The sequence below is a fragment of the Centroberyx affinis genome, unplaced genomic scaffold (genome assembly GCF_046629955.1).
Source record: "Centroberyx affinis isolate AG114_WGS23_722 - 3 ecotype Tasmania unplaced genomic scaffold, CSIRO-AGI_Caff_v1 ptg001607l_1, whole genome shotgun sequence".
Lineage (NCBI taxonomy): Eukaryota > Metazoa > Chordata > Actinopteri > Beryciformes > Berycidae > Centroberyx > Centroberyx affinis.
Genome location: NW_027280051.1, coordinates 35,158 through 49,421, shown reverse-complemented (window position 1 = coordinate 49,421; position 14,264 = coordinate 35,158). Strand labels below are relative to the sequence as shown.

At 40.4% G+C, this 14,264-nt stretch overlaps 1 protein-coding gene across 1 annotated transcript in view; it reads left to right on the top strand.

The window, feature by feature from the left end:
- The window catches only part of bin3 (bridging integrator 3), a 33,894-nt gene that overhangs the window by 4,225 nt on the left and 15,405 nt on the right, over positions 1-14,264 (top strand). Inside the window, exons 2-5 of the mRNA XM_071528075.1 lie at positions 1,827-1,875; positions 2,573-2,613; positions 10,848-10,909; positions 12,560-12,696. Of these exons, the coding sequence (XP_071384176.1) occupies positions 1,827-1,875; positions 2,573-2,613; positions 10,848-10,909; positions 12,560-12,696 (289 nt within the window). The remainder of the gene's footprint in view (positions 1-1,826; positions 1,876-2,572; positions 2,614-10,847; positions 10,910-12,559; positions 12,697-14,264) is intronic.

The following is a 14,264-nucleotide window of genomic DNA, read 5'->3' as shown; positions in this document are numbered from 1 at the left end:
TCCTCTTTAAATTGTCATCTGTGTTTTTGCTAAAAGCCCAAAGCAAAAAAACTGTTTGGTTTTTTTCACATCAGTTATTAGTTAAGTAGGCCTTTGTGAATTTGAATCCTCAATGAAAATAAGGTCAGGCCAAAGGATCCCTATATACTAGGGATAGCACAGTGCTGCTAAAGAGCCAACAAATCAAAGAAAATTGTCTTTACCTGAGCTTTAGATAAAGTGAATTTGATAAAGTGAATAGGGTATGTCTTCCCCACCAGTGAAGGCAGTTTTCTACTTGTATTTCATATTAATCCCGCTGCTTATTTGACCATGTTGAGTTTTGTGATTGAGCTGTCATCAAAAGGATCTTCCCCACACATCAGTAGCATTCCCTGGTTGCACAACGAGGCCCTACCTCACACCCTCTCTTTTCCATCTCATTAGTCTACACACCTTTCTTTTGACGCAGCTGCTGCCTCACCCAGCCTGTCAACGGCAACTGTCCATCACATACCTTGGATTTCAGGCTATTAGTGTCACATCAATGACAACCTACAGCCATGTGCAATGGCAAGGCAGTGTTTTCTGTCTCATGGATTCCCAAAGCACTCTGATCCTAAGAAACAACTTATTAAGGTACAGGCAAGGTTTTGAAATGAGGATAAAAGACTGTTATAACTAAGAGGGAAAGAGTTCTTTTTCTTTTAGAAAAACTATAGCTAGGATGTCGGTGTGTTTCTCTTTCAAGAGTGTAGAAAAGTTTGTATTTCATTCTGAAAATTAGGTGCAACTAGCCTACTTGTATGCTATCCTATTTGCAGTTACACTAAACCTCATGGCATGTTTTGTTTTTGATTGATTGGTAGCATTGGTCTCAAGTTTTCTTTTCAAGGCAAGCCTTTGTCTTTTTGAGTCTGCTGACATATTACACCCGACTATAAGGGGTGTCCAGTGTCCTGAAATATCATGTTTCTGATTTATAGCATATCATACAATATATAGGCTAGTATGTGCATCTGTGTTTGATTGGTAGCATGGGTCCTGCAGTAAAGCCACACAGAGGAGAGGGGACAGCCACTTCTAATTGGTGATATCCGCCTGCAATGGGAGCCAGATGTGTCGAGTGATGACAGGAAGTTAATGTACAGAGGTTTGACTGCACACTCCGGAGGAGCAGGGATTAACAGCTTCAGATTGACAGTCTTTTCAGCACATGTTCACTAAAACCTATACCCACCTCCAATCACTCATCATGCTGCTGATGTCAATCAAAGCATTCAATAACTAGAAGGGCACTCGGAGAGCGCAGACCTCCGCCAAGGTTCTTGCTATTATTGCTTGTTTGTGCATCGGATCCGGATCCGCTCCAAAGTTTAATGGGTTCTTCCTTGGCCCATGCTACACCCTTCCACGAAGTTTCATGAAAATCGGGCCAGTAGTTTTTTTGTAATCCTGCTAACAGACAAACGAACAAACAAACAGCACCGAAAGCTAGGGATGGGCATTTCAAGCAAAAATACTATTCGATATTCACTGGAACTATTCGACCATTCTTCGAAGTCCTTCTCTCGTTTCAACGTTAAAACGAGAGAAAGGACCGGTTCGGGGCTATTCAAGCCATAGCTATTTACTACTAGCAAGCTATGAAAATATACTTTTTAAGACAAGACGATGGTTGCATAAACTATTTGATTTTTTTATAATTTAATGACTATTCGAAAATCATGACCCATCCCTACCGAAAACATAACCTCCTTGGCAGAGGTAATAGATATAAGTCTTTTAGGTTGCCTTTTGTCAATTGCCTATCTGCCTCCTGTCAGTTCTTTTTTTTCTCATTTCAGGATTCCCTTCAAGATTGGACAACCAAAGAAGCAGATTGTCTCTAAAACTGTGAGTCACCAATCTTTTTGATTTGGGAGTTTCCATCTCGCTGACTGCTCAAAATGTAATGGAATCTGCCTAGATTATATAAAAGTTTTTGCTTTAAAGCAACACTTTTAAACAGTGCATTTGTGAAGATGTAGTTGTAGGTCTTCACAAATAGTGTATAAAACATGAATAGTAGCCTAAATCATCTCAACAGTGTGCCTGAACTGTGAGACTTAGGGGTGCCAATTTGTCAAAGCCATGGAAGGGGGCTGAGGTGGTTGCCTTGAAGTGACAACGAGTGGGTGTTCTCCTTGCTGGGGAAAACCACTTCCAGTGTAATGGGTCTGTGGCCCAGCAGGCACTGTCAGACTGGGTTTCCAGCTTCCTGTGCCATCCTAGGCCAAAACCAGGGAGTGGGTTAGGCAGCCCAGTTAGATGACCCACTAGTGACAAAGTGGCAGCTGCCTCCCTTGTTGTTTTGGCCGACGTGTTTAAGTCCAGGAGCCCACAGAACCACAAGACAGGAACCTTTGCTACCTCTGTAACCAGTGTTTGTCGTGTTCCATAGACATGGTTGAGCAAGCTCTATCATTATCATGTTGGCATATGTTGTGATTAACCACTAATTTAAGGGAAAGACATTAAATGAACACACATGTTAAATAATGAAACCAGTGACAACTTTACATGCAGTTTAAAGAAATTTCTTCTTTTTTAGGTTGAAAGAGACTTCGAGCGAGAATATGACAAGCTCCAAAAGTAAGTTTGCTTTTTAAACAAATACTCACAGCAATGTCTATAACGCAGACAATGAAAGAGCCTTAATTTGATGGAAATCTCCAGAATAAAACAAAATGCACATATGGTATTCATATCTCTTGGGACAGTTAAGTCTAGATTTGTGAACATGCACAAATCTTACGCAATCACATAAACAAGGTGAGCTGTGATTATAAGACCATTTTTACAATGAACTGAAAACCAATTTTGAGATATTGTGACATTACCCATGGTGTGGTGTTTTTTTTCTATATGGACATTTTCTTGTTCAGAACTGTTTGCACTACACACAGCTTAACTGAGTGGTAAACTTCAAAAATCACAACAAAAAAAAAAATTGGTTTACCTTGGTTGTCTGGTTTCCAGCTTTGGGAGGTGGTGTGGTTAATGTTCCCGAATATTGGTTGAACTGCCCAATATCATTGGAGGGATTATATGAGCTTCTTCTCAGGTTGGAATATTCCCTCAAACTCAATCTGGAATTCTGAGTACATAACACCTGTGGCACAACTTTCACCATGCTTCTGGATTTGGTTCCATTCATTTCATTAGACTGAAGTATGTGACTAGTACTAGACAGATGAGTGGGTAGCTGGTATGAAATGGCTGCAACTTAGCCCATCAATCAAGGGACAGGAGCTTCCTTGCCAAGCCGCTGCACTGAAATCCAGTAAACATTGTAGCCTTGTAAACATAAAAAATTAAGACTTTCAGAATGTCTTAGAAGGTAATTAATTCAACATAGTCAAGTTCATTTATTCATATAGCCGGTCATCACAACCATGTTTCAAAGGACTTTACAGAGAAATAGCCTACCTAGATCGAACTACTCAACAATCAATCGTAGAACAGAATGATGTACACAAGGAAGCAAAACAAAGCACAAGACACACAATAGCATTTTGCAAGACATGGCATGCCTACCTGTGGTGGCTGTGTAGATGGAGAGCCTGAGGTCCTCCTGGTTGGTGATTCCATAATTAGATTTGTTGAAGTCCCAAATGGAATCACCTACTGTCTACCTGGTGCCAAAATCTTGGACATTGTTGACCTTGCCCCCGCCCTCATTGACCGCCACCCGACTGCCCTCGCCATTATTGTGCACGTCGGCATGAATGACACTAGGCTCAAACAATCTGTTATTCTACAGCGGGACTTTGAGACACTGGCAGAAACGATCGAGAGCCTCGGAAAAATATGCATTTTTTCTGGTGCTATTCCTACACAGAGGAAATGCTGTGTGAATTTTAGCCGCATTTTCAGCATGCATCAGTGGCTTGTCAATTTCTGTGTTGCTACTGGTCTTGGTTTTATCAACCACTTTGACTATTTCTGGACTAGGGAGGATCTCTACAAGAGGGATAATCTCCATCTTAACCGCAAGGGAACAAGACTGTTAAACACAAACATCACTTACAGTTTGCAAGCCCCCGGACACAATAGTTAGACACACCCTCCTCCAGATATCAATCCCCTATCCCACCCTTTTCAAACCCCAGCTTTCACTATACTGGCTCTCACAAGTATGAGACCCTCTGTCAATAACTCTAACCGAATGGTTAATCAGAAGGATCAGTTCCGTTATCTCCAGCCAATCACAGCTGCTCCTCAACTTAGTCTCACCATGCCTGTTGATTTAGCCCTCATAAATGCAAGATCTTTAGCAAATAAAACCTTTGTTTTAAACGATTTTATTACAACCTACAATTTGGATTTTCTATTTTTAACAGAGACCTGGCTTAGGTCCGGTGACATCAGTTCTTTCGCTGAGCTTTGTCCCCCCAATTATATGTTTTTTAATTCCCCCAGACTCACTGGTCGTGGAGGTGGCCTTGCTGTGGCTTTTAAAAATCATTTGAGCTGCGATGTGATGTGTGATGTGACAAGGTTCAATCCTTGGTCCCATTTTGTTCAGCTTGTATATGCTCCCCCTTGGTCATATTATTCGTCAGTTTAAGATTGTTGCCTATCATTGTTATACAGATGACACCCAGCTTTATGTATCATTTAAATCTGACAAGCTTAAAAATATGGATACTCTACACTGTTGCCTCACTGCTATCAAAGATTGGATGTCACTGAATTTTCTACAGGTGAATACGGACAAAACAGAAATCTTGGTCATTGGCCCAGACCAAGTTTCAAGGAGTATTAGTCCATACCTCGGGCATTTAGCAGGAAATATAAAACCATCTGCTAGAAATCTTGGTGTTGTGTTTGAACCAATTTCTTAATGTGATGGTCAAAGTTCAGATTTTGATCAGTCTTGTTTTTTACAACTCAGAAATATTGCCAAAATCAGGTCAGCGAGTCTGCAATTGCTCGACTTCAACTGGTTCAGAACGCGGCAGCCAGGCTTTTGACAAACACTAAACGAAGAGAGCATATTACCCCCATTCTGGCCCACTTACATTGGCTTCTTGTACGCTTCAGAATTCAGTTCTCCTGATCACATTCAAAGACCTCCATGGCATGGTATCCTCTTATATTTCTGAACTTATAATCCAACACTCAGCACCAAGATTACTCAGATCTTCTGACCAACTGCTCTTAAGTGTCCCACGGTCCAGGCTCATAACAAAGGGGGACCGTGCTTTTACGGTTTTAGCTCCAACACTATGGAATCGCCTCCCCCTCACTGTCAGGTCAGCTGAGTCGGTACCACATTTTAAAAAACTTTTAAAAACCCACTTGTATAGGCTGGCGTTTTTATAAGTTGTTGCTTCGCAATTCCTATTGGTTTTATTGTCTTTTAATTTTGTTTTGTTGTTTATATTGCTTTTATTGTTGAGTGTTTATTTCCGTTTATAAATTGTATTTTTACTTGCTGTTTTCATTCTGTGTACTATTATGCATTTTTATTATCAACTGTTAAGCACTTTGTGACTGCTGTTTTGAAAAGTGCTATATAAATAAAGTAACTAACTAACTACCTATCCTACATAGTCCAGCCTACCTGGCACCACCAACCTTAGACCCTCAGGGCATGCAAGGAAAAACTCCCAAGAAACCTTATTGGTCATTGGGGTCTAACATCATACGCTCTGGTTGTTTTCATGAAATTATGAATATAGACAAATCCATGTTGTTTATATGGAAAACTCCATTGGTCAGCTTTAACTAGAATTTAGGGCCCACATTTTGACCACATTTTGGTGGAATCTGAAATTAGAAATTTGAGAAGAAACTTACTTTCTATCCTTCGCCCTTTGTGAAAAACCTTCTGGATTTAGGCTATTAGTTCTAATCAATAGCTTATGAAATTCCTGTACACTGTTAGTGTTCATAAATTCAGGGAAAGCATAATTAGCTGCTCTATTGTATGTTCAAGCATTTCATTGATTTGTGGAGGCAAACGCAGTAACCCTGAAATGATGAACTCTAGACAGTTGTTGTTTAACCAGCCTGTTCTGAAGTGAGTAATGTGCTATCACTGTTTCTGTAAGACAAAGAAGAGAAGTGTTCAGAGCACTTGCCTAAGACCTGAATGCTCAGTACATCCGGGCCTTCTCCTACTATGAGGCTGAGGTTAAAGAGACTCCCTGAGGGCCTTGCAGACTGAGTGGGAGCACCATTTCGCACTCAGGTTTTGTTGAGTAGGAGGACCCTTTATCAGAGAGGTGTGGCACCAATAGACCTTATAGATGAGTCAGAGGAGCAGGCATGTACAGACATCTAGGTTCTCCACCCTTGAGATCCATATCAGTAGACCATTGTGCACATGATAGCCTAAATATTGTTTAATGTTTAATTTGGCTGGTGATTTTGTGTGGTTGATAAGTCGAAAAAAGTCCACAGCAGGGCATGTTCTTCGGAGCTGAAAGAAGAAAACATGCAATCAATTCACAAACGGCTCACTGCACATTAAGAGAATTGAATTCCAACTTGTTTAATGACCACCATTTTATTTACTGTTTTTGAGTCTCAAGACCAAATTCCGTCAAAGTTGCTGTCCCAGCCAACTTTTCAAGATCAACATGTTGTAAGAATGTTGTGAGGAAAAACTTTTACACAAGTTATTCTGCTTGATTTTCTAAACTTGGTGTGGAATGGACTGACTGACTCTACTTAAAATCAAATCATCAGTTTGACCCAGCTATACCCAATTAATTGTTCCACATGTTTTTTCAGGGTGAAAATCCTGTATCAGCATTTTTCTTAAAGTTTTCATCATATCCTGATCTTGATCATTTTGTTGTGTTGATAGCTTGGTGCTTACTAGGATAATGAAACCTGTGAGAAATTTTGTAGTGTCTTTCCAGTTTACATCCACACATGGCTATGATTCAGCGGGCGTTGTGGCTGGCTGATTGTGGCTGCACAGGCCCAACTGTGGGGCAGCGGAGCAAGGAGCATCTGTTCAGTAGGCTTCTCTATTAGCACCTTTTGGAAACAGACCCCAGGCTCACCTGGCACTCATCCAGAGTGGCTCTCCTGTTCACTGTCAGTGTTGACATATTAGGGAAGATGCAGCAGCATTCTGCAACACATCTCAAAGTAGGAGGTACTATTTGAGCTGAACCTGAGCTGTGGTTCAATTTCACTTGCACAAATGGGTACCGCAAGAACGCATCTTGAGTGCACAGTCAGAGCATGCTGATTTATTTACTTGGCTAGACGGCTTTACCCACAGTTTTGCAAGCTATCTGCATGATTGGCAGGATGTTTCCCGTCTTTGATATCTTTCCATGTTTATGACCGGGAAAGAGCGTCTTGATAATGAGTCATAAAATGAAATTAAAGGATTGTACCTATTCTTTGGTTGGCAATATAAGGTTATTTCCTTATCTCATCATGTTTGTCAATCTCCTTGCATTACTCCATAGTATTTACTGTTTCAACCAATTTACAAGTCACTATTTTAGTTCCAGTTTGTGCTTACCTTGGCTTGTGCCTTCCATTGATTTCATTTGCGTTCAAAAACGCATCTAAAACAAAGTCTAGATTTAGTTTTTGTGTTTGTGTATTCCATTATTTTCATTCTTGATATTCTACAGTATGGTTGCTATCTAGCTTCTACTTGCAGGCATCACAGAGACAGAAATTGTAAAACTGACCACATAAAAGTACTTCCAGATTTCTCCTGCAGGTATTTGTCTCAAAAGAAAACATAATTGTCACATGATAGATGCATAGAGAGGCCCTGGCCCTTTCTGTGTGGAGTTTGCATGTTCTCCCCGTGGGTTTCCTCTGGGTTCTCTGGTTTCCTCTGGTGAATTGTTGACTCTAAATTGTCCATAGGTGTGAGTGTGAATGTGTTTGTCTGTCTGTGTGTTAGCCCTATGAATGCCTGATGCTAATCCCTGAATGGGATTAAGCGGGGATGGATGGATTGATAGATGCATAGACAAAAATGTCTCTGTAGTGAGCTTTACATGCTCTTTAGATGCTTCGGGAACTGCGTCAGTTTTGTGCAAATTCAGTCAGAGGGCCACAAACTCAATGCTGGTATGAGTCTTTGGACATTTACATCTTAATTTCTTCAGCAATCAAAAAGATTTAGGGATGCCTGCATGCTAACAAGTCACAGCACATTTATTGTCTGTGACTACATTTACATTGAAAATGTATTCACTGGGCAACCTGCCTTCCAAAAAATAGAAGCAGCTATGATAATTTCCTCAAGTTAACTATCAGTTATTCAGGTAATAATGGCTTGAACATTTTCGCTGAAAAGAACCACCCCTGGAATATTGCTATTAATATTAACCACGATGTGAGCAGCATTAGCATACATCATATTTACAGTGATAAACTGCCAAACTGTAAATGCCTGAAATGTGAGTGTAGATTCTGATTACTTTACAGGAAAGACTATATGGCTTATGAGACCCAGTTACATCTAATTGGTGAGAGGAAACAAGTTACTGGGGAGATTGTTCTGACAGAATGCCTCTGTCCTGTGGTGTGAACTATGAGGGATGGAGTTACATCATTTCCATTTACTGGAAATGACATTTTTGGAACAACCTCCATCTGGTCTGCAGCGATTCAGTGTAAAAGTCCAAAAAAGCATGGAGACAAACACAAGCATGTGTAGGACAAGTTATGATTGAAAAATAAATGATGCTGTTCAGTTACAGTGGAGTCATGCTTATTTTATACACCCTTAGCGTTCAGTAGCCCATTGTTTCAAGTGTTGGGACAACAGTTGAATGAATGAATGTTAATTGTCACAGATCCATGCCAATATCACCAAGTCCAATTCGACTTGGGCTACTAACACAACAGATTAGTTCCTCAAATAGTTGACAGTGGCGCAGGATGCCCATGCTGTGCAAAGTGGATTGGAACATGAGAGGAAATTTGTGTATGCAAGTGTATTAATTGCCCAGACCTGATTCTGCTTGATTCAAAATTTTGGAAACGGCTGGTATTTAAGTCCTGAGTTGGAATTTGAATTGAATTGGCCATAACCCACTGTGTTTGGCATGATTGTGAAAAACAAGGCTAATATGTGACTAGATAATCAAGATGATTTTGAAATTAATTACTTACTTATGCGGTAGGCCTAAAAAAATTTCCAGGGTTAATTCCCAGGCTAACCACAGTTCCAAATACTCCTGGGCAAAGGATCATTTGAGGAATTGCGCTTGTTAAAGAATCATGAGATGAATCTTCCTAATCAAATGTAGAGTTCAGAAAAACTGAAGGAAGGCGAGACTACATCCCCACCATCTCCCTGCTAAACATGAAAAATTCAAGCACTGCTACCAACATGATGGTAATATAGACCACGATGTCAGAGAAATTAAAGCATTACTTATCCCAAGTTTCTTGCCATTAGCTGTATGACGGGTTCCTGGCTACAAGTAGCTTACCTACATCGAGGATATTGTTATCCTGGCTCCATGACAACGGTTAAGGTATATTGTATAAAATAGACCATTGATTTCTCTGTCATCTAAATGTTTATTTATTGCAAACTGTTAAGCCGCTACTCCTCAATGTTAACAGTGCCAGCTAGTGTTAGGGCAGCAGAGAAACACATTCATGTTAGGTTCAGGCACCTGACTTCCTATGTGAAACTGCATTTGTGGTTTACAATAGGGCTGAACAATTAATCGAAATTGTATCGAAATTGCAATATGGCCTACTGCAATTTTCAAATCGCAGGAGGCGCAATATTTGTTAAAGGCGAAATGTGTGTCAAAATACCATTTTAAATTAAATATTGTCATGCTGCAGAAATGTCCTGGCCTACACATCATATTCTACAGACTTAAGAAAACATCTTTGTTTGGTACAGATCCCCACAAAAATCACACCATAATAATTTTAATGCGTTTTTCAATGAAAATGAGAATAATGATGTAAAAATTATCATTCCCTCTAATATCGCAAATCATATCGCAATCGCAATTAGATATTTTTTCAAAATTGTTCAGCCCTAGTTTACAATCCTCAATTCAAATCCCTTAGGGTGTTACCCATGTCTTTGCATCTTGTGGCCATGATGGCTGTTGTATCCCCATAGAAAACCTATGGGATCGCACAACTACATTCTCCCAAGTTAATATAATCCCTCTAACAGAAGATGGAAATGCAACCCCTCCACTTTCCCTTTTTCATCAAACCAGGAGAAGTGATATGACAGCAGTCTCAGGGGAGTTTCTAAACAGCCCCTCGTTTGCCTTAATTGATATAATGAATGGCATGCGTTTCAGCCTCCGTAGTCTGGTAATTGCCATTTTTAACACCCATCATTGGAATATGTGCAGAGGGATGATTGAAGACATTAATGCTTTTGAGCGCAAATGTAGTTGACAGTAACAAGAAGGGTTCTCTGTGTTCATAATTAGCTAAAGGATGTTATAATAATGTGTTATATGGAATCAATGAAATGTGTAATCCCATTTTGAACCATGTTTTTTTTATGCTCACTTCCTTTTGTAGGTGTTTATTTGCTACTTGTGGATTGGGTGGTTTCTTTGCCTATTCCAATAAGTTTTGAGTGAAGGGTATAGATTTTAAATGGGTGTGGACTGTGGATGCACTGTACTGGAACCATTTCCTCTGTCTTCCACTGCCTTTTCCCCATTCTGTTTCTGATCACTAGATTTTCAACCTAGCAGTCTCAACTAATGCCATTGTTTGTGATACAGATGCAGCCCATATTTCCCATTGTTGCTGTCATTGTTACTGTTGCGTTACAGTATTAGCCATGATATACCAGAAGCTGGTCATTAATCATCCTTCCTCTTGTCCCACAGGTTGGAGGATCAGACAAAGAAGCTTCATAAGGACATGAAGAAAAGCACTGAGGCTGATATAGGTGTGTTCTTCTACCAACTTGTGCATTACCTCCTGGTGTGACATTGATCTCCACTTGTTCAATACAGCTGTAGCACTTGACGCCTGGCAGGTTTTTTAAGGCTATCTTTACAGTTGGGATTTATGTGTTGTCTTTTTGAACATTTTCTTCAATGTTCAGATAGGGCTTGATTTGTCTACGCTCACTGTTTTTGTTTTTTTGTATTTGCCTGCCACAAAGAAAAAATACTTGTTTATTGTTGATTTTTTTTTTTTTTTTTTTTTGGGGGGGGGGGGGTTGATTGAAATATGTGTTTGGGAAGTAGTAGCAGACTTGGCCCCTGGTAGGTAGATACTTGTGGGGGTGGAGGAGAGGGGACGGATGGGGGGAGTGAGAGGCTTCTTCATTTCCTCTCCTTTGTGCTCTGGAATATGGATGTCTGCCTCATCAAAGTGTCGGAGCTGTCAGGCCCTCATTATCGTTAATGGATTCCATCTGTTGCACAGGTCCTCTCTCCACCAACTGCCACCAAACAAAGGAGTGGACCTACTCAGCATGTCAGCACTGCATGCACAACACAGCTTTCCATATCGGTCGTCATTTATCAAGTCAAGGGTGGTGATATGCAGGGCTCTATTGAACTCCCTGACAATTAGCTGGGGAGGGACGATAATATGTTTAAGGGCTGCTCCAGTTCACAATTTCAATTAGGCCAAGTAACAGAAGGCAAAGGCAGCGGCAGAGATCACTGTGATTTTGGACAGAGAATTTTCTATTTTATCTAATTTCAGCACCGTGTAATTACAGGGGACTGAGGTGTCAGTTTTGCACACTAATAACACAAATATTAAAATCGCCACACTTGGGTCACGCTTTGATTTTCATGACCCTATAATCAACATTTCTTTTACAGTCATGTCAGACAAGGTCAAATCAAGCCATTTGTTACTTGTCAGATGGAGAGAAATGTAGAAGCCCCACACCAGGGTAATTGATTGGTTGAAAATGGGTCTTGAGAGGATCCCAAGGGAGTGTGAAAGAGACCAAGGACTATGCAGGATCTCGATGGAGCCCATTTTCACCATATCCTCTCTTGTCAACTTGTGTCTCCTCAGTGCAGCTCATTTATTTTGACAGTGAAGCTATAATCTGATATGTGCTCTGTGTCTAAGACAAAGTGGCATGAGTGCAGATTAACAGTAATTGGTGCTGTCAGTGTAGAAACATTTGCACTGATTCCTGGTGCTCTGGTGAATATTCATCACAGCAGCCAGCCCCACCACCCCCTCGAATTCCTACAATAGAGGCAGTACTGTGCCATTCTACTTTTGCTCTTCATTTGTTTCCCAAAAGCTCATTTTGAAGACCCCACCACTCTCACACACACACATTCTAGTGAAGTGCTCAAAGCTTTGATATTGGCCAACTGAGCTCCTGTGATGTTGACTTGGTCCACTTAAATCGTCTCTTTGGTTAAAAAAGCTGGCCCTGAATAAGATTAGACTGTGTTAGTGTATAAGTGGCCCCCTGTTCACTAACCATTTCTAAAGGACGTAGGCTACATTATTTTCTCATTATTCACTTGTCTACTATTCACCCTCAACCGTGTTGTTGTAATACTGTGGTTTTAATAATATCCTCTTTTTGTGTGTGTGTGTGTGTGTCTCTCAGCCATGTCCAAGGCAGCAGTGAAGATCTCTGCGGACCTGCTGAGTAACCCACTGTGTGAGCAGGACCAGGCGTTCCTCGAGTCCATGACTGCTCTAGACACAGCCATGAGAAGGATGGACTCCTTCAATCAGGAGAAGGTCAGAGTCATTCTCACAATCTCCCACTTTCACTCTCTTGTGTGCTTTGTCATTCTTTCTTCTGTCTTACTCTATGTTGGTTTCTCAGTTCTTCCTGGTATTAGATTTAGTATCTGGGGGAATGTCTGTCTTCAGACATACAAAGGAGTAAACCAAGAGTTTTTTTTTTTTTAAATGCATGTTTTTGAATTTGCCAATATTGCGTAGCCTATGGACTAAAAAACATCCTTATGTCTTTTCTTCTGCTGTCTTTTGAGAGCATCTGTAGCATCATCCCCTATAAGCTAAAGATACTGGTTATCAGCTGTGAAGAGCGATGCATTTATGACTCACTGGTGTCTGAAATAACTCATACAGTGCAGTGTTTCCCCTATATGCACCTAGCAGCGACGTTACACCGCTGCTAGGTGAATTATTTTATTTTTTTTATGAGAAGAGAGAAGGAGAGAGGAGGAGAGGAGAGGGCTCCGTCTTATCTCTTTAGAAACTAATGTTATATTATTTTGCGCTACGGACGCTTCATATCCAGGTCAATTCACACACCTGTGAATAAAGCAATAAACAAGAAACTTTGCGCTTACCTGATAATGTCAGCACAACGATTATAACAACAAGCACCGCGTAGATGTCAACAATGAAGCAAGCAATGCTGATCACAGATTCAGGATTATCATTCGCCGAAGGGAAAACAGTCCTGCAACTTCACGTGAGTATCGCACAGTAACGTTACAGCAAACGCAATCATTTGATAGGAATACGCAAGGAAACACACATCTGTGAAATAAACAACATTTGGAAGATCCATCTTGATACAAAGATAGTAGGTATTCCACATGCACCGATTGTTTTCCTCTTCCTGGAGGCGGGCCTTACTATGCGCGAGGGCCACCGTGACGCGCGAAAGCTGTCAATCTCAAAGACAACTGACAGATTCCCTCACAGAGATATTAACGTTACATATTATTTTTGGATTGTTGTAGTAATGGTGTTATGTGATTTTACTGTATATGGGTGGTTGTTCATATAATATATTTTTTGTTCAATAAACGTCAATAATTGTTTTTTAGATTATACTTTTATTATGGTTAATAAAAGTGTATTTTCCAAAATCTTGAGACACCTCATATGTAAGCTAGACAGACTGCTCATTACTGTGCACAAATGTACTGTATGTACTTAGACCTCAAGAGCCCTTCTGGTGCCGGCACATACATAGAACCCTCCCGGCAGGGCACGCTTTGCGAGCGCACAAAAACATTTTTGTGCAAAAAAAAAAATTGTCACATGCAAAGTTTAAACCTTCTCTAATGAGTTGGAGACTGATGATGGACAACGAAGAAGCTAAAGGCTTCTCGTTGATAGTTTGATCAATTTTTAAACAGCCAAGGCTACAATGCAACAATTTATTGGCTTATTCATTAACTTCCTTGAGTTGATTTCCAATGAAATCTGTAATTCCAACCGTTTCTTCCACTAATCTCTCAGTGTCTCAGAACCATTCTGACTGTTTACTGCATTGCTTCCTCCTTGTTTGATTATTGAATACATAGTAAATGCTCTCGTTAGAA